This window comes from Falco punctatus (genome assembly GCF_963210335.1).
Source record: "Falco punctatus genome assembly, chromosome: 5".
NCBI classification, from domain to species: Eukaryota; Metazoa; Chordata; class Aves; order Falconiformes; family Falconidae; genus Falco; species Falco punctatus.
Window position 1 is genome coordinate 77,454,088 of NC_137584.1, and position 21,490 is coordinate 77,475,577.

Below are 21,490 nucleotides of genomic sequence, written 5' to 3' on the forward strand. Positions count from 1 at the left end.
GATTTTCTAGATGCCAGAAATAATAATAGTATGGTGTTAACACCTCAGGACTTGGCTTTCTCTAAGTTGTCTTAACCTAGATAAATCTATTAACTTGTGTCTTTGTATCCACAGCAGTGCCTTAAAATTTGCACTTAATTGCAGCAGTAGTTTTAAAACCCATCTGTCTTACACTGACCGTTCCTGTAGCATCTCATCACCTTCTGTATAATGTGCTCCCAATGCTAAAATAAAGGGCTACAGCGTGGTGTAGTAATTCCACTTATGCAGATCTTTGAGGCTGTTGAAAGGTTAACATTTCCTATTATATTTCAAGCTTTCAGAACTATTGAAAATAGGATCATCCTTACCATACAGTATTTACCAACTGGGCACAATGGGTAGAGCACCTCAAACCATAGTGTGGCTCTCCAGGTCTTTGCATATCCCTCAGAGGCTGATCTATCATCCTACACTGTATATGTTGGGCTCAGTCCAAGCAAGCATGTTTCTAATGACTTTAGTGGACATTGGGTGAGGTCCACTGAACTGCTTGCAAGACAGCGGAGGTGTCAAGCCAGGATGCCCAGTGTCAACAATTTCTTTTGGTCTCTTCTTCATTGATTTTTATAACTGAAGCTGCTAAATATCTACAGGCAGGGTCCTACATAAGTTTAATTGTGTGAACTCTGCCATGCCTTCACAAAAAATAAAATTATAGAAGAGTTTAAGCCACCAGCTGGCTCTTACTGTTTCTGGCGCTGACCTGTCCATTCACACCAGAATGCTGAAAACTGGGACCCTCTATGAAGCAGCAATTCAGTTTGGCTCTGGCAGCAGCTGTCCAGCCCTCACATGTCCACAGGAGATCTGAGTCAGTTAGGACATTGCCACCATTCCACGACCGGCCAGGAAAACACAGTAGGTAATTCAGCAGCTAATGCCTGCCTATGAGATGTCAATCAGAAAAATGTTAAAGCCTGTCCACAGGTTAATGTTTAGGAAAAATGGGAGTGGAAAGATAATTTAGATATATAATATTAAGTTGCATGCTTACCCACAGTAGGCTCTTGCCTTTGAGTATGTCTGTTCTTTTCTAATTGACCTTCAGAGAGTATCACTACCAGTTAATGAAATTCCCCCTTTCATCAAAAAGTCCTAGTCCCACTGGGGTGACAGTAAGCCATAGTCCATGTAAGTACATGTGTGACTCAAGGCTCATCATGTGTCTTCCTTGCAGGCTCAGACCCTTGCACGCCTGATGCTCCACCTGCTGCCACTTCACCACCAACCTCTGAAGAACCTGGACCTTTCACAGCTCCAGCATCACCATCCTCTTCCTCTGACACGGGTACTGCATCATTTTCACCACCGTTACCTGCCTGTGTTGCAGCCTTACATCCCAAACCACCTCCTATTCCACCGTCAACATCAGCTTCTGCTGCCACCATTCACCCTGGACTCCCTTCTCTTCCTGCACCACCTGCCTCTACTCCATCCCTGCACCCTGGACTTTATTTGCCCGTAGTCCCACCTGGCAGTGCCACCCACCTCATCAACTGGCTGCCCTTCCTTGCTTCTGCAACACTTGCCACCATTCAGGGGAAGGAGGAAGACCAGCCACCCATAAGAACGGGCTCCCTGGAAGGCATGAAGCGCTGCAGCAGCACCCCCCCAGCCCCCTCCCATGATGGAAATCCCCAGGTGGCACCTATGGGAGACAGACCTCCAGGGGCTGCTTCCTCAGCCCCGGCTACCCATGCCATGCCCCCGAGCTCTGAGCAGGCATCAGCGAATGTGAGCGACATTCTGGCAGAGCTGCGGACGATGAACAGCCACCTCTCCATCATTGCCCGAGCCCTGACACAGCTGGCATCGTCGCTAGCACCGCAGCAGGACGCGCGTGGCACCCCACCTCCCTAGTGCCAGGCTCTGCACTGGCTCACCCTGCTTGTAGGGGCTGGTGTCAGCCAGGGACACCCCATGGTGGAGGTAGGGTGGAGGAAAGGGACCCTACCCCAACCTGCCCGTAACGTCTGTGCCAGTTCACTATGCTCTCCAACACCGACCATGTCTCCCTCAGTGGGTTTTTCTGTTTGTTTGTTTATTTGCTCCTTGTAAATGGCTGCATATATTAAAAAAAATAGTTTTGTGGTCTTGTTAATAAAATTGTTTATATTTCTTGCATTCCTTTCAGATGTGCTCGCTCTCCTCCTCTCACTCATTAACCACATGAACACTGGTAGGAATTGATGAGGTCCTGCACAGAGAATGTGGAGGAGAATCTGAAGTGGTGAGAAGTTACCCATGACAGAATGCTCAAGGAGGTGACAAAACCCCTCTGAGCAATGTGAGGGGACACAGACAGGAAATAACACAATAAAACTCTGGAAAATTTTCCTATTGCTATCCATCCAGGCTGTGTGGCACAGCTCTGTTGAACTTGGAGCCCTTCCTGGTGCACTAAATCTCAGGGGTAATTGTAATTACTGATGCAGGTAAGGGCCATGATAAATTGTTCAAAATACAAAGCAAGGTGGTTGTCTAAGCAGTGCTGGGTCTGAACAGCTACCAAATAGCACCATCCACCTCTTGTCCTCTGAGAGAGCATGAACCGAAGGCACTTAGCTGAAGCGCATCTGTTTTACTTGCCAGTGGTGCCTGGGGTTCTTCAAGGGCATAAATGGGCCAAGCTAATTTACAGCAATTAGCCAGGCACACGTGGATAGATCCCGACATTTCACCATCTTTTCCCTATTGCCAAGCTGCAGCGGCTTGCCTAAAGGTGGCATTGGAGGCGTGAAACCTCAAACAATCCTCTTTGTGGATGCGGAAAGAGCTCTTGGGCGTGAATGCAAGACTCGTCCCATCAGATGTGTGACTTGAAAAGCAGCTGGTGAGGTACCCTTGGACACTGCCTGGCCTGGTAGAGGCACCAGAGCTGGGAGCCGAGTGTTGGGATGTGCTCAGTGCTCTGGAAGAGCCCCAGGAAAGAGGACTGGCAGCTCTGGCCGAGCCATTTTGTGCATCTCAGCCACAGTCTGCCCATAGAGCAAACAACCATCAGTCAAAAATAAGATATTTTCCCAAAGGTAGGCCAAGCACAGGGCTGGCGGAGGCTGAGCCAGGCTACACGGCTGCTCTGCCTTTCATCCTAATGAATTAAAATGAAACAAATGCTCGTGGCAAAGGAAAATAAAGGCCTCTGTGAAGCCGGGTATGATCTTGCCTTAATTTAGTTGTGCAGCCCTCAGATATCAGGATCTGAGGCCATCTCTAGGAAAAACCCAGACAAACAGAGAGATTGCTAGATAAGATTAAAGAGGAAGTATTCTGTCTATTTGCAAATATTTCTGTTACAGATGAACCTAAGCCACAAAGGTTGAATGAATATACAAAGTTCCTCAAAGCTCAGGTGTATTTGAATTTGAGGTTTTGGTTACTGTATATATATTTATATATAAACCTATCCATATTTTCGAGTTTGTGCCTGAAAGGCAAAGCAACTGTCCTGTTCAATCATGGTTTTTTTCTAGGGCTGATCAGATATTTTTTTTTCCTCTGATGTGTTTAGCAAAAAAGGTGAAAAGAAAGACATTTCATAGATGGCCTACACTACCTTCTAGTTTTATGTGTTTCAACAAAAAGAGATAAAAGGAGTGTCTTAAAACATCTTGGCTTTTGATTTGGCTATTGTAGTTTCCATAGACTAAAAAAAGAACGAGTAAAGAAATGTTTATCATATTTCCTCCTTTAAAAAGAAAAAAACAATACAGGACAGAAAAGAAAAGAGAAAGCTTTACAGTTAAAAATAAATAAAAGGAATAAATTTCATTTTTACCCATCTTTCCCTCTTTCTATTTAACATGGTAAAAAATAAATAGCATATTTATTGAGCACTCTCAACAGTTTTACTTGATTTATTCTGTTGGTTTTGAATAGTAACCTTTCATGGCCTAATGTTGATGAGAATCTCAGTGGAATTTTCTGGATCTGTGCAAGACATGCAGCCATATTCCTCTGTACAGATAACTTCAGAAAATCTCGCTAACTCACAAAAAAAAGCCAACCCAAAAACTTCATCTCTCAGATAAAGCTGATGATGTTTTATCAACCAAGGTTAAAGCTGGCTTCATTTAGGTGTCTAGGATTTGGGAACAGATTCCATGGCATGCAAATACTGAAAAAGCCTGAAAAAGTTGCCTATAGCGTTAGAGTTTCAGCTGTGAAGGCAGTGCTCTTCTTTCTCAAAGATGACATGAATGTGATCCAGCTGGCAGGGAGGGAAAAGTGCTATTCCTTATCCTCTTCCTAAAGGGACAAAATTTCTGTGGTCCTACAGCCAAAGATATTAGATGTTCACCACCGCATAGCCTAGACTCCGAGCTGTCTGGTCCTATGGCATCCTAACACAGAGCAAGACCAGAGCCTGTAGTCAGAACTAGCACCTTTCAGATGGCCTTGGCAACGACTGCTGGTGCGTGGATGCAGCAACTGGCTCCAGCGCCCACAAGGGAGACAGAGGCCACTCGTGGGAAGGGTCCTGCTGGTGATCCCCTCGGTCCCTACCCATCTAAGCCATCCTGTGCCCGGCCAAGGCTCTGCTCAGGCTGCAGCCGCAGGGTCAGCTGCTGCAAATTTGCGCGCAGGGTTTGTGCGCAGCCCATGCTGAGCTCTGTTAGCAGCACCAGAGCCAGGCAGTTAAAACCCAGCTCAGGTATGTCTGGGCAGCCCCAGCATGGCACAGAAGAGCTTCACTGCTATGCAAAGAGGGGTTCTGCCCGTAGGCGTCTCATTCAATAAAGCGCATTATTCTCTACTCAATGCATTCAATAGACTCATGTCCCTTAGGAAATATTTTACTCCTTCGACTTAATTGAACCACTTAAGCACTGCAAGAAACGAGTGGCTGCTCTGACTGCATCACTTCGCTGGCAAGAAGGCTGCCTCTGTCCTAGGTTTTGTTTGCTCTTCTTGGCTTTCATCTGCAGCCATCCAAACCTGGCTTGGTGCTGCCAGCCCCGCTGCCGCTTTCTGATTGCTTAGCAGCATCGCTCGCATTTCTGAGCTGCTGCTGCACACACGCTGCTCTGTTGGTTGCAAGCTGGACTGCAGCGCACAAACGTCTCCTAAGGCATCTGAAGCCAGCAGCAGAGCAGCTGAAGGAAGACAGAAACCCTGGTGCAGCTGGCACCATCCCTTCCCCGTGTCCCTGCCATCTCCCAGCACCTGTGGATTTGGCATGTCCAGGCTACTCCAATGTGACAGAGCCTCATAACCCATGGCAAATGTTTCGATAGACTTTCTTCTCTAAATTAATCATTTTCATTTAGCTGAGAGAGCAAGGGGTTGAAAGGTATAATGTCTTGGTGTGTGTTCAAAGTCCTGTGTAGAAATAACCTCATGGGCCCACACTTCAGTGGCTGCCAAATTATTATAAATCCCCTGCTGGCCTTCTCTCTCTTGGGACATCTCCAGTCTCTCCTTCTTCCTCCTGTTCTACAGCCTTGTTATTGGCCAAGGCAGCAATTTATAGGGCAAGATCCATTTTATAATTGGCAGATGTTTCTTTGGTTTTCTACTGAAAACCTGAAACACTCCAGATGAGCAAAATTTAAAGGTTAGAGGCCAGGTTGTTGTTCTTAGAGTAGCGTGGGTGATCATCACAACCCCTTGTGGCTCCACCATCAAAATCCTAAACACACCAATCTCACGTTTCACAGCTGCTTTATAAACAAATACTGAGGGTGGGTTTCATGTCACCGCACCTTAATTATCTAAAACTTGGTTTTGTAGGTACCTTTACAGCTATAGGGAGGCAAGGGCTTTCAGTGTGATTCATCCTAGCCTAAGAGAGATATTTAAAATAAGTAGAAAGGCGTTTGACTTCTGGCAGTGCCCATCCCTCTCCCCTGACTATAGGCCACTAGTTTAAGGCAGATGCTTGACTTCTAGATGGCTGGAGGCAAATGAAACAAATTCTCTGATAATTGCAGTTCATTTCAAACAGGTGAAGCATCAATATATGACATCTGTTTGAGCCCTGGTAGATGTGTGAGGAGCTGGAAGAGGGGAACTGTGAGCTCAGGAGAATAGGACTGACAGTAAAACTGGAAACATCTGCAAAATATCCAGCTCCAGCCCCGTGCCAGGAGTTATCCTGTGCCAGGCAGCACCCAGAGGGACACCCAGGTAATTCCCTTCTCCCAGAGATTTAACTCCTCAGGATGTGTAACTGGAAACTAAACAACTTCATGGGATTTGAGTGATGTACTCAGTGTCCACTACTCCAGCAGGAATTATTTAAGCAGGCAGCAGGCTGTACAATATTATATTAGACTGCAACTCAAGAAGGTGGGAGAAATCACAGGTTTACCCAGGAAGAATAGGAAGCCGGCTGGTTTTTCACTTTGTTTTCCCTCGCACACATTGTTCTTCCAATATTTGTACACATTCACTGCAATGACACTCAAATCCCCCAGTAAAAATAATTTATAAAGAAGCATTGCTAGGGAGTACATTCCTCCGTGTCAGCCCAGCTGCATGCTGGCAGCATGCGGAGCCTGGAGGCGAGCGAGCTCCTGCACACAAGATGGTTATTCAGCACAGCTCTGTCTGGGAAGCATAAAGCAGGTACCTCTGCCAGGTGTCCCTGTGGACACCCATCTCTGCCCACAAAGCTGTACAGCCTATGTGCCTCCAGCTTCCTCCCAGGCCTTTCACTACAGCATTTTGGAGAGTTCTTTGGGTTTCTGTTCAATTTATTTCAGTCCGTGAGCAATTAGCCAGGACACCGGTGTCAGGTTATTGGTTGCACCCGTAACCACAAGGCTATATCCTGAATCCACAGCTGCTAGCTTGATGAGAGACGCTCTTTGGATGTGATGAGGCAGAATATGCTACTCCACAGGTGTGGGCAAGGATACCCTGTGGCCACCACTGTCCCTGTCCCGGGGGCACAGCGGTTGTATACATGACTCTGCTTGGGAGAGGGTAACTGAGTCACCCTGCCAGTGACCGAAGCCACAGTCTTCATACCCATCCCACAGGCTGGGAAACCCTCTGCTCACATAACCCACAGGATGCAACAGAAATACATAGCCTGGCCGGCCCCAGCTGGGTTTGGAGAACACCACCATAGAGGTGCTGAGGCAGGCAGTACTGTTCCCGGGCTGTGCAGGAGCTGAGCAAGCCTGAGCACGGGGGCTTTCCCTGCCCACAGCTGAGCTGGGACACTTCGCTTTTGCATGACTCCACACATGAGATCATAGAGCCATAGAATCATTTAGGTTGGAAAAGACCTCTGGGATCATCAGGTCCAACCGTTAAATAAAAGATAAAAGTTATAACATTCTGTTGCTTGCTCAGATGCTTCTAGGTCATCTCCCACATGGAATTTCCTTTCTTTTTGGTAGACGCTGAAGCTCTGTTCTCGACTTAGCCATGAAGAGTTAGGCTGTAAGACACAAAGCAATTAGTACTGGTCTTAAAGGTGACATACTCTGGGCCAGGTTTTCAGATGACAGGAATGAATGAGACTCTGCCCTTTCTCCTGGGTGTGCCAGGACCACTGCACTGAACGATGCTGTCCATCCGCTCCTCCATAATCCTCATTGCTCTCTGCCCCCATTTGTTTTACACCAAAGTTGTACGTGTTCAGAGCAAGGACTATATTTTTTGTTCTGCCATTGTGCAAAGTCTAGCATGGAAGGGGATTTTAAACACTATAAAAGCACAAGTAATTATTAATAGCAAGCAATATCATGAAACTGAAATCTTCCTCTCAACAAAGAGGAATTTAGCAATGTAGAAGTTCAAGACAGAAAAGTATACCACAACTTCTTGCTGGGTTTTGCTGCAGACTCTCTCTCTAAAATAAGCTGGACAGAAAGAGTAACTTCTCACTACTGCTTTTGCTTGCGGAAGTGGTTCCCAGACATTTGCTGTACATGGTAAAATGTCGACAACTGATTTGATCCACATCATTCCCATCTACTACTCAGTCTAGATTTCCCATTTATCTTGAACTTTGGCTGAAATCTCCTTTTATTCAAAGACAGATCTTATTGGAACAGCCTTCGTGAAGAGCTTTACTGCTTATAAATGTCATTCAAAACATATTTTAAACAGAAAAATATGGGTTTGTGCCAGCTGAAGCACTTGGTGATTCCTGGCGATGGCAACAAATTGTTCTTGTCTTAAAACAAAAATAAGAGGACCCTGAAAAAAAAGCCTGAAAGACTGTTTCTATTTCTTAATATTTATTTTATCAAAAATATTAAAACCATGCCAGTAGTTCAAGAATTAATTGAAGCATCTTGTTTCCTCTGCATTGCTACTTTATCTGTTTCCTCAAAATTTTTGGGCAGCATTTATTTTGGGTCAATAGAAGATGATATTTCTTCTCCCTGTCAGCAGAATCAAAATGTCAGATACTCCTGTGTCTCTGCTAGGAGGACACACTGAATTCTTAGGTTGACAAGGCTATCTGTGAGCTGAAATCCAAACCCCACGTTTTTTTCCAGATTCTCCAAAGTAATGAAAGAGTTGGTGACACCAGTCCAGTGTCCCACAGTCCATGATATATGTCACCACTGAAGTGGTACGTGGCTCTATTCCCTAATCTTGATTGGAAAGGGAACTCACAGGCCTTCAGGTGATATAAATTTCCATGGGACTTTGAGCTTTGATTGACCAGCCAGAGGAATTTGATCTGTTCCAGATGGGACTTGACTCCATGTGTTTTAGTAAATGGTGGTAGATGCTGGACTTTTCAAGCCATGCCAACCGACGTGATAAAAGCTTCCAGGGACTTATTCATTTCTTCCGTATAAAATAAGGCAATTTGCACGTTTTATGTTAATTCTATATTGACTATCACTCTTAGGAGGTAAGGATATCATTATTTTTTAAACATACAGGGCTTTACTTGATCAGACTCATTTGTTTCCTCTGATGGAAGAAAAGGGCCTGAGGTGGAGAGAAGTTAAGAGCTGACTAGGAGGTTTTAACTGAAATAGTGGGATGAATGTGAGCCAAGGAAAATTTAGGCTGCACATCAGGAAAATTTTCCTAACAACGAGGTCTATTACTACGTGGAATGGTCCCCCCAGGGAAAAGGGGGAAGCTGACTAGACAAAGCAATGAAGAACACATTGTAGGGAGCAACCTTTAAACAGTTAGGGAATGGACCAAGTGACCTAAGTGCATTTTCCATCTCTAATTTCTCTGAGTCAACCATTACAAGGGTACACTGTAGAGTATATGACTCCTGTGCTCTGCCACATCAGTACTGCTTTGGGAAGACTTCCCACAAAGCCAGTTCCCAGGATGCAAAAGATACTGGTGCTCTGACCTCTGGGCATCTTCACTGGGGTCTACCAGGTGTCAGCTGCTCTTGCTGGGACCTTTGGCTACCTATAGCGCTCACCCAGGGGCATCAGGGTGCATGAAACCAGGTCATTTTTGACTGGACCTTTTTCATTCCTCAACTTTGCTTTTCTTTGCATTTTTTTCCTGACTTCTTCCTCTTGTTTAACAAAGCTATTCATGCCCAGAAACCACAAACTTGCTATCACACTTCTCTCTAAGAGCATCGATTTAACTTTGCTTGGCCAGAGCTTTAGAGGCAAACTCAAGCTACAGAGAAACCTGATGCAGAGGTGGATTTGCTTAGCATCTGGTGATGCCCATGTGACATCTAAACCATTAACAGATATCCAGGATCAAACCAGGAGGCTTTAGAGCAAAATGTTGAACTTAAGATGGCAAAACGGCTTACAGTGCAACTACAGCGTACTCATTTTCCCTACTGAATTGGACTGGACAAACCAAGTAATCCATGCATGTTATCAATGGTTTTACTTCAGTCAAAACAAGTGTGGCTCCCCAGCAATGAGCAAAAAATATTATTCCGATTCTTGAATCCTGTATATTTAAACATCAGGGGCCTTCTGATAGAGTTCTTCAAAGTTTTTTTCATAAATCTTCTTTAAAAAACAGTTGAGCTATAAGAGACAAAAGTTTCTACAATAAGAACCAGTTCCATCATGTTTCTTAAGGAAAATTCACCCAAAATTTTGAAGTGACCATACCGTAGATGGCATCTTTTGACATTTTTTTAAAAGAGACATCATGGATTTTTGTTGTTGTTGTTTAAAAGCACATTTTCTTTTCAGATTTTAACTAATTAGAGTAAAACAAAAAGCACTTTTGCTATAACTTGGGTAACTGAATTTTTTTTCCTTTTTGTTTTTCTCTTCTCAGAAAGATGGTTTAATATGCCCAACTACAGTGAACTTTGTGTCTGAGTATTTTTATCTCCTTTAAAAGAAAAAAAAATGTTCAAAATATCAACATTTCCATAGAAGAGCAAAATACATCCTTCTTTGGATTATTTATCATCTGAACTGCAATTGCTTGAAAATATAAGCAAGATAATGAAGGGCCTTTTCTGTTGTGCTTATGCTGAAAAAACTGTATTTAATCTTAGTTTAAATCTGGCCCTGAAAACACATGTTTTGAAAAAATAATAGGTATGTTATAGGACAAATTCAGCGTACCATGAATGAGGCCAGAGGAGCTGGGTAAATTTCTGACCTAGATTTCATTTGTGCAAGTTGGATTTAGTTTTTCTTTTTCGGCAGCCTTCAGCAGTATTTAACTCTGTAGTCTCAATTCCCATCTATTTCTTCTGTGCACTAGCTGCATGCACGGATGCACTGACATCTAACAATGAAAAAGCAGCTTCATGGAAGAGAGGCGGCAGAGCAGCTCTACGTTCAGTGAAAGCTGACTGCAGACCAGAAAAAAAATAGAGATGTGAATGCAAAGAAGTAATGGCTGAAAAGGGCTCCCAGAAGAAGCAATTACTTCTACATGTTAAAGGAAGAAAAAAAAAAAAAAAAAAGCCAATGAAGCAATGAAAAAGTAATGACTTTTGAAAACGCACAGAGACAAGACAGGACAAATATCACTTACAGGGGAAAAAATAATGTCCACGTCAGTAACACCTCTATCAACACCTCTTTCGTTTTACCAGTTCCTGTCTAGCCGGGAACTAATTTCTTTACAGTTACTGAAGCAGAGTAACCACAAATCAAACAGTAGGAAAATGATAACCTGCTGAACTCCACAGAGGCCTCTTGAGTGGGTTGGGTGACATCTGAACTATGCTTAGACAGTTGTGAAATGTCTAATGTGGGTCAGTCAATCAGGCTTTGCCCCCAAACTTGTCATTTTGTGAGACAAGGTGTGAATAAAAAAAATACAAAACACAAATATTCAGAAAAGTCAAAACTGCTAAAAATTATTTATGACCAAAAGTTGGGTATTTCTTAGAAGGTGACTTTGGAAGCCTTTAATATATTATGAGAATATAAAGCATGAGGGGGAGTATAAAGTACATGGAGAGACACTGGTCGCGGGAGTTTTTCAAAGTTATGTTCCATTGGCTCAGGCTGCACCTCACCAAAATGAAACTTAACAGGCCAATAAATATAGCACTGCTGAGCAAAGAGAAGAAGAAATCATACTAAACTCTTATTATGCTGACATCAGCTGGCCTATAAATTATCGCCCAATAAAAACTATCAAGATGTGAACAAAAATATCCCAGATCTCCATTCTGGGAAGAAAAAAAACAGCTTGGAGCTGTTCCAGCATAATAATTCTTGTATTTTTTATTGGGATCTTGTAAAGGTCTATCCATTTGGCCGGCTCCATCCCTGGGCTTCTTTCACACTCACTGTTCTCTAGAAGAAAATGTCTATTTTTAGGAATTTCTTTCTTGAGCATCTTTAATGGTTGAAAGGCATAATAAAAGCTTTGGCCCATAGCCTTGTCCATATAAATCATTGTGTTTGCACCAAAGTCAAGGTATCCAATCTAGTTTACATTAGCTATACGTATAGGCTTGAGTTTCTTTGAATATTTCATTCATTACCATAGACAGCCATGAAAGTAGACTTGCTTTGTTTGCACTGATATCTAAGAAGCTATGAAAATTTGTGCTGCCTGGAGGTCTGTCTTTTCAGAACAGAGAAAATGGTCTGGGAGCGCTTTGGCATCTCTTGGGAATCACAGGGATCTGTTGCTTATTTCTTCATTTACATGGCTTTTAAGTGGGGATTTCAGTGAACACGGAGGATTTGTCTCTACAGCAGCAATTATAGAATTATAGAATCACAGAATGTTTTGGGTTGGAAGGGACCTTTAAAGGTCATATAGCCCAACCCATTTGCAATGATCAGGGACATCTTCAACATGACCTGATTTCTCAGGACCCAGTCCAGCCTGGCCTTGAATGAAACTTCTACCACCTCTCTGGGCAACCTGTTCCAGTGTTCCACCACCCTCATCACAAAAAAAAAAGTCTTCCTTTTATATAGTCTGAATCTACTCTCTTAGTTTAAAACCATTACCCCTTGTCCTGTTGCTACAGGGCCTGTGTAAAAGTCTTCCCCATCTTTCTTACATCCACCCTTTAAGCACTGAAAGGCCATTAGTGGAGTCCATGAGAACAAAATGGGAGGAGAAAGGACATATTTCAATAGGATCTCCTCCTTGTACGACATTGCAACAAGGCTCTGAAAGGTTTATTTTTACTTTTCAATTGTGTTGTGTATATAACCCCCCTGACAGGTAGAAACTATATTTCTGAATGGGGAACAACTCTATTGTAGGCCTACTGCTACTCCTGATAAATCCAGTAACTTCCTAAGGAAACTCAGAGCACTCTGTCTGCTACCTATGCTGCCAGCTGGGACAAATCCAGCCCAAGGGTCTACAGGTAACAGCAGGCAGGTGGCTGTCTTAGGTGAGGGTAGAAGTTTGGTGGAGTCCGGGTTCTTCCCACAGGTCAACCAGCAGGCTGATTTGGAGCAAACCACTTTGCAAAGCAACTGGAAGGGCAATACTGGCCAAAAAGCCCTGATATTATTATTCTAAATTCAGAGCCAGCTGAGGTTCATGACTAATAAGGCCATTTCCTTGCACTGTCACAAGCTTCCCAAGCAAACACAGCATGTTACTTCTGGTCAGAGCCAGTACAAGGTGCAAGTGGGACAGTTGTTCATTCCGACAATTGAAACTCTTGGTTTAATTAATGTTTTAATTTTGTAAAAACCTCTTAGATTTCAAAATTACTCACAGAACTACTTCTACTCATGTCCAGTCTGCCAGTCTTCACAAGACTGAGCAGATTGGTGCTTAAGTCACACTTCAGCCCAGACCTCATGCTCCTGCATGGACCCATGGTGGTAGGTGCTCCTAGGGCAAAACTAACACACAGCCATGGACGAAGGATCCTCAGAGGACAGAGTGACAGAGACGGTTTTTGATCTCTATAACAACTTGCTGATTAACGTGCTTTTCTGGGAAGAAAAACTGAGCTCTCATTCAGGCTCAGCCTGAAAGACCCCATCTCTGTGGAGCTTCTACTGGCTTTAGAGGATTGGAGTACAGATGCTGTCTATACCACACGTTGAGGGAAAAAAAGGGAAAAGTTATGTGGCTTTTGTTTAGCACAGCGGACCTGGCATTCATCCATGAAAGAGATTGCAGAGTTGCCATCCTTCCTTAGCGGGGTTGCTTTAAAAGAATAAAAAATACCTGGGTTTTTATTGCTTTTTATTTCACTTTCCTTCTGCTAGACCCTTTTTCTCATCTCACTGCAAGCCATGCAGTGATGTGTGCCTTCTCTGGCTGGTTCATGATTTCTCTGAGGGAAGTAGCCAATCTTGTCTCATATCAGTGTAGATCTAGCTGCTAACAAATAGGTAGCCACGATACAGAGTAGAGTCCTCTTGAATAGAAAGGGCTATCTTCATAGTGTAGCTTAGTAGACTCCTTTAAAGTCATCAGTTTTTTGTCAGTGAACTGCTAATTCTAAGAAGTATCAGTTCCAAAACTTCATAGTAAAAAAGATGAAAAATAATAATTGAAGGAAAACAGATCATGAGAACTCAGGTTATTATCTGTCCCCCTTGTCTGAAAGATGCTATCTCTGTACCACCCAAACCGTCCTACCATCAGTTTGGGTGACGACTGAGAGCAGTACAGAGATCGTGCCACCCACTGAGTCACTGGTATTGCTTCCTGTTGGCACAGTCCTCCTTGGTAGGAGCTATTCTTCTGCTGAACCTTCCTCACTTCTTCTTATAAGCAGAAAGCAGAAGTGATATGAGTCACTTTACAAGACCACCTGCTAAATTCTTCTCCTGTGGTCTCGGCCCAGATGTCACCTGCTAATAATGAATGTAAAGATACATGTCTTCAGGATATTGTTCAGAAGGAGACATTCTTTCTTCAGGATGAGTTTCCTAAGGAGAAGCAATAAATACAAAAAATATGAGCACCCACTTCCCAGGAGCCTTCAGATTCTGAAATGTATTGCCTTTATAGTAGCCTAACCACTGTTGTTACTCATTGGTAGTGAAATAAAATCTATTTTAAGGAAGTAAACCAGTTATTTAATATTTTTTGTTTGAACACAAGTTAAATAATTTTCAAATTTTTCTTAAACAATATGTATTCAGGTCCATTTTCTGTCTTACACAAGACCCTCCCAAATTTAGAAGACTATGGAGTCTTGCATTCTGGCTTCCATTCCTAGAGTCACTTTAAACCCTTTCTTCATATCCTGAGCTACTTGCTGAAGCAACGACTGAAACCATGCAATGGTGACAGCCTGCACACTGGGGAAAGACAGCTGGCATTGGAAGTTGGTAACGTGTATTTGTCCACTATTCTCATATTTGTAACTTCTAATCAAAGATTCAGAAAGAAAACACTCACCTCTTCCATACTGCCACAGCCCAGGCAATGTGGGTCTGTCAAGTTGATGTGTCCCCAGCTCTCTGGGCCTTATGAGTGAACCTGGAATTTTTGTAGAAATAGTAACCTGAGAGGAAGCAGGAAGAAAAGTGGCTTTCATCTTTTATACTCATCAAGTGTGGGACAGCTTCCAAATCAATGAATACATGTTATTCCCTGCCCTCAGTTTTGTCTTGCTTTCTGAGTTACTACCACAAAATAACCATCTGAGACCCATAGGTTTTAACAAACCAGTGCAAAAAACAATGTGGTCTTTGAAATCATTTTTATATCTATCTATGAATTAAACACTAAGAGTTTCTTGCCTTTGAAAATCCTTAAGCAAAGACGCCTTTGCCTCTAAGGAATGACATTTTATTAATGTGCCTGCTTGTGTATGTTAGTGAGTGCATGAATATATGAATAAAAGTATAGACAACTATTATACAAATACTTCTTATTAAGACATAGGTTTGTGGAATTAAAAACAGTAGCCTCAGTGTTGTATCTCTGAACATGTAATGTATGCCAGCATTTAGTTGATCTGTACCATTCAAGACCATATTTATCACCCAAAACCATTTCTTATTTTACACTCTTATTTCCTCTACATGATTTCAGGCAATCGTAATTCCATAGGCATTTATTTTTACTTTTTTAAGTGGTAGAAGAAAGAACAGAAATCGGGATACGTTGGCTGGCCAGACCCTGGTGTCTTTATTTAGATCTTGTTCAGATAAAACTGCTCAGGACTCCTACCTGCAGAAAGACCACAGAAATTATCCTTACAAGTGCTTTCCTTGCTTCCAAAAGGTAAATATGTATCTTTGCTTTTTTATCTATTTGTTACCAGGGTGACAGGCATATACAGTTTGAAAGTACAACAGCAAGGCCTTAGGGTGTCACTTTAAGATAACCACACACTCAGTTTTGTGTTTAGCTTCATTATTTTATTTTTAGTTTGTTCATAACAATGTGCTACTGAAAAATGCCTATTGTCAGCCCCAGGTGTGTTTGCCAACATTAAAGAGTATAATCACAATAAAAAGAAAAGCCAGAAGCAATTCCACCTCCCACATGCCAAAACTAACAAACCATAGTAAAAATTAAAATCAACAATACTTTACTTCCCTCCCCCTTTCCCTTCTTCTCTCTATCCTCTACTCTGCTCCCTCCCTCCCCAAAATGAACAGGCTTTCTTTCCAAAGGCCTGGATAAATGGATAACTTGCAGCATGGATGTTCAGCTGATGCTACAAAACCATGATTTTGGCCCTGTTTTCATATCATTGGCTCCCCACTGACAGCGTGCCCTAGACAGGTCCCCTTTTTCATACTCAGAGAAATCCTGCAGCACGAGTTCTGTGTGGTCACCAACAGAGGGAAACCAAAGCTTTCACTCTTCCATGGATTTTGGAGACATGGATATCTCTGCAAGTATCTCTACAGCCTACAGTAACTTTGGGCCTTTTACTTCTTTTTCTAATTCAGACCTGCACTTGAGATAAGGACTTTTAGGAAAAAAAAATACCCGAATGTTCAGAGTTTCCAGTAAAAATGTTCCATCACAGGTCTTGAAAGCTAATCACACGTCACACTTAGCTTTCGTGCTCTATTCTATGTCTATGTCTGAATTGTACAGCCTCCACTCCTAGTCGTTTTTTATTGTAGTATTATGCTGGTTACACTAATTTCTCTGCTCTCAAATTCCCCTTCTCCATGTGGGCACCACTTGACTGTTGTCAAATGACCCACAGTCTTGTCCTTCATAGGTATTGCACTGTGCGGGGTCCTGATCCTTTAACTGTTCTCCTGATCTGATCCTTAAACAATCCTTATCGTTCTTTCTTGAAATTTTTACATCTTTTTCTACTTCACTGTGGAAGGCTGGAGACCAGACCCAGATATAAAAATCTGAAACAACCCACAATATTTCTACCATGGCACATACCAGAGTAAGTATGCTTTCTATTCTTACTCACAATTTGCTTATTTAAATCCAGGCTCTGAATCTATTCTTCGTGTTGCATCATGGTTAGCTCATGTTCAGTTGATTCTCTGTGGTTTCCAGATCTTCTCTGGAAGCAACACCTGCTAAGCCAGATCAGTCCATACTGTATGGTGCTTGTGGTCTTTGGACAGGATTTGGTTAGATTAAGTCCCAGCCACAGTAGGATTTAGGTATCTAAAACCCACTTTCGGACCAAGCTAGCATCCTATCTGCTTGGTTTTCATGTCTGCCTTGTACTGCCCTCATCTAGATTAGTAGAAAACCTCCCTTTTTAGCCTGAAATTTCCTTAGATTCTTAACTGTAGCTGCTCAGATAGGCATGTCCCCAGGATCTGTCTCTGGCTGGACATCAGTGAAAACTCAGTTACGTACACAGGCCTCTAACGCCTGCATAAATCCCCCAGGGAAGCTTTAAACATTGGGCTTACTTAAATAACGAGGTAGCCTTTCACCTTTTCCTTCGCAGAAAATAACGGCCTAGAATTCACTCCAGGCCCCATCAGCTGATGGTATGCATAGATGAGCTGCGTGAACAGTGAGTTGGGACAGTGAGTTGAACTGTCAGTAATGAATTTGGGATAGTCCCATCAAGATTGCAGTTGTTTTGACATCGTAAAACAAGTCTACAGATTCATCACATACCAAAATGTTTGAATTTGTCATCTTGTTTTCTGCAGACTGCTGCTGGAAGGTTGTTGGATGTGGGCAAAGAAATGTTCAAAAGCCACTGAAGCAAGCATCAGAGCCCTGTGGCTTGCTCTAAATGGCAGAGGAAACAGAAAAGGCCTATGTTTTAACCTATGCTGGGCTGCACACGGTTCGTGTCCTATGGAAATTGTGTCAGTTCAGCATTGCTGGGCTAAACTCATAGCAGGGTCCACGCACTGACAGAAATAAGCGAACTGGCAACATCAGCAAAGGTGAGAAACAGTTGCAATGTCCACAGCTTTCTTCTTTCAGCTAAGCAGATGGTGCAAGTGTATTTACATCACTTGAAGTAAGGGGCCACGTGGTAAAAGGTCATTTGGCCTAGGAAGTGTTAGGATGTGCTGATTCAATGTATTTTCTCAGTAGCCTATTATCGTTGGACCGCCCAGGGCTTAGATGCTAACCCCAGCTGCTGTAGACCCAAAGGAAGAGCAGTCCAGATCTTGTTTGGATTCTCCTCTGCTCTGCAAACTGCTGGGCTGAAGCACGAAGGTATGAACAAAATTCAGCAAAGTTGGACAAATCCCATGAGTCTCCAAAAATGTCTTTATCTGAGAAGGCTGAGAGCTTTGCCATCTTCCACTGGCGCTCAGCCACATGTGGTGAGCCAAGACAGGTGGTCTGCTGGGTTGGAAGACACACTAAGACAGTCTGGTCTGCTGGACGCATTGGCATGGGTGAGTCACTGAATGGTACTCTTCTCCTTGCACATGAATGAGTCCAGTGCAATACAATGCGGTACTGTGCTGCTGAAGAAGTTGTTCTTCGGGTGAGACATTACGCTCATAAAACTCAGCGGAGGTCCTGACCACTTTGTGGGCATTAAAGATCTCATGACTTCTAGCAATGAATTTGGTGTCCTGGCCACACTCCAAGTTGGAACGCTTTGTCTCGTTGAACTCCCTATACAGCTCCTATTCAGCAATGTCTTCACAAAGTCTACATTTTGATGAGCTCATGTTAAGCCGCTGTTTCAAAGCTGATGCCAAAATGGAAGAATTGTAAAAACAATTAGTGATGATTACTGATAATTACCTACACATGCTTGGTGTGTCGGACTCAGAAAAATACCTCAGAATGAAAAATGTCATGTAAATATAAGGTATAACTAGGTCTCTAGCTGGGGTTTTGAAACACTCAGAATTGCATGTGTGGAAACACACGTATTTGATATCATAACGAGAAGTACTGTTGTGGTGCTGAATATCCTAAATTCAGGTTGAGCACTGAATAAGTTACTGATAATGCTTGCAAGGTTATGAAATCCCTGTGGAAAAGTCTGCCCAACAAGCCTGAACGTGGTACTTGGAGCAGCTCCCTTTGACAAATGGAGCTTTGAATCATGGTCATCACTGTAGGAGGAGATGCCCACCACACTTTCCTTCACCATTTGGAAGAGACGGTGAGACACTGGCAAAACCAAGGCCACTAAGTCTCCTAGAGGCAATTTAAATACAGCACATCAAGATAACATTTGCTTTAAGCTTTTCATTTTCACAGCCTTACACAGTGAAAGCAGCTTATGAAGTCTCCCATTTAAAGCCTGATTTGTGATTTATAGTGATTTATAACAACACTAAAACCTCCCACAAAAGACAAATTAATACTCAGATGCTTTTTCAGCACCTCCTTTGAGAAAGAGAGTTTTGAGCCAGTGCCAAGGAGTGGGAGGCAAGTATTTCTACTGAAACACAAATGGGTGGCAAACATGGAATAACATTTTGGCATGAAATATGCACTACATTTTTAGAGCCTTTTCTCTTTAAAGTATCTGAACATTTCAATTTAAGAAATTAAACACTCCCTAATAAAATGAGTTGGTCAAGGGGAAAAGAAAGAATTTAAGTTAAGGATAAGTCTCCTTAAATGTTTTTTGCACATTTGTGTTTAAAGCCTGCTGCCTGATCTGCCTCTCAGTTCGTGGTAGTTCCAAAATACAGAGTACTTTTTTTGGCTCTAGGCTTAATATTATATTACCATTAAAATTCCAACTAAATCCTCCAGGTTTGTAATTAGAACTATGGAGAGACCCAGGAGTCAAACACAAAGGATGCTGAACTTCAGCAGAGGAAATTACAGCACAATTTGATGCAAGAAGTGTTGGATGAAATGGAATGGAACGAATCAGTGAAGCAGATGGAGAAGGAGAGCATGTCCAAAGATCAATTAATGAGTGCCCAAGTGTTATGGACACTGCTAAGCAGTGGTGTGTTAAGATTAAACTGGGACTCTAACAGATGCAACAGAAAGTGCAAAAAACATATGATGGACAAAGCAAAACTGATGGATTCATTCTGCAGAAAACCAGCAAGTCAAATACTCTGGCTGGAGTTTTAAAAACTTAGGATTGTTTGATGACCAGTTAGAGGAGAAAGGTAATCAAATTTCAAGCTTACAGGTATAAGCTGGTAACCACAGGGGTCAGTAAGTAAGTTTTTCCTTCTCTGGAACATTGCAAAATCGAATGACAGGGTCTTTACAAGGCTGTTCTTGCTCTCCCTCTCTCTCAGTCTTCTGGCTTTGATTGAAACATTGGGTGTGTGCCATCTCAGACCTAGACACAAGCTGATGCTCAAATGGTCAACTACAGCAAGTTTTATTTTCTGTCAAAAAGGATGGAAACCAAAACACAAGAGATGAACCTGGATAAAAATAGAGTCCAATTCTGTCTTGCTTATTCGAGAGGGATTCCTAGTACCTTGGGTGGAAATTCTGCCCCAGTATGGACTGCAGGATTGACTTCTTACTGATGACAGATGAGATTTTCTGTATATGCAACCAGCCTGCCAGGTGTTGTTGGCAGCAGTGAAGGCCAGACTGAGTATCTAAATTTTATTCTTAAAATTACGAGATAAAATTGCTCAGAAAAAATAGCCCAGAAACCTTAAGAAACCAAATACTTCCCATAGGTACCCTAGCAAGTATTTCCCATTCATAAACAGTGAATCTAATAATTAAATGGCATTAATTCAGGAAAAAAAGACTAGGGGTGAGTTGGCAACACTTCCATATTAAAGAAAACACTGAATGCCCCAGTGTTTTGGCCAGGCTCCCTCAGAATAGTTTCCAGTTGTCTCTGGTGGACAAATGTATCCATAGGATGCCACTTACCCCCTTTCTTCACTTCTCCCCATCTTGGTTTATTGTTGGTATCACACCTTTTGCTGCTTCCACTCTACTTGTAAGCCAGGCACAAGGGCAGCAATCCCTATGACCATGTGCATGGGGCTCCATTTGACTTAGTCGTCTAGACTGGCTATCAACAAAGAATAAACCAGATACTTCCAGACCATGGTTGACTTAATCTTAAAGTAAATGTTTAAAGCAGTTCAGATTAATTGTGCTGGAGCAAGTGTCTATTTCCCTTTCTTGATTGTAGAAAGCTCTAAAGCAGAAATGTCTGCAATGCAGACATCAAAAGCTTGGCGAGATGAGTCCCATCCACAGTGCTGCCACAACTTACGTTTGTCATCAATGCTTACAGCACTGGGGATATCATACAACTGTTCGGCCATTCTCCCTCTCTGACTTTTCTTCAGGCCAGATGCAGATGTGTTTGGGCTCCAAGGCTTGTCCTCCTCGGTCCATAGGGACTTCAATTGGAGGCAGGAGCTGGAGGCTCAAAAGAGGACCATTCTCCTGCACACCCAGTCCACAGAGTTGGACTCTTCCTAGTTGAGTTGAGGCCCACAAGTATCCCACTCTCTCCTGCTCTTGCTAAGAAATGAAGACTGATGTAAGGCTAGGATCACATCAGTACTTTTCAAAGAGCTGAGGAATGGGCAGAAGCCCTGGCACATGATTTTCCAGACTGATAAATTGTTAGTGCATCATCCAGAATTACTTTTGTCCAGGCCAACTAACATTGTGCTAAGTAGTGTTTGAGTCTGGTTATTGGTGGGGATCAAGGATCTTTCCCAACCGACTGTTTGGATGTGGCCACCCTGCTCTGCAGGTGAGTTGAACTGTGCCATTGTGG

The 21,490-nt window shown here is 42.8% G+C and overlaps 1 protein-coding gene across 5 annotated transcripts in view; it reads left to right on the forward strand.

The window, feature by feature from the left end:
* RUNX2 (RUNX family transcription factor 2) overlaps window positions 1–21,256 on the forward strand; it is a 250,418-nt gene extending 229,162 nt beyond the window's left edge. For all 5 annotated transcript variants that reach the window (XM_080388539.1, XM_080388538.1, XM_080388542.1 and 2 more), the window contains one exon: window positions 1,220–21,256. In XM_080388539.1, the coding sequence (XP_080244665.1) occupies window positions 1,220–1,902 (683 nt within the window). In that variant the 3' untranslated portion in view covers window positions 1,903–21,256. The remainder of the gene's footprint in view (window positions 1–1,219) is intronic.
* The last annotated feature ends 234 nt before the right edge of the window (window positions 21,257–21,490 follow it).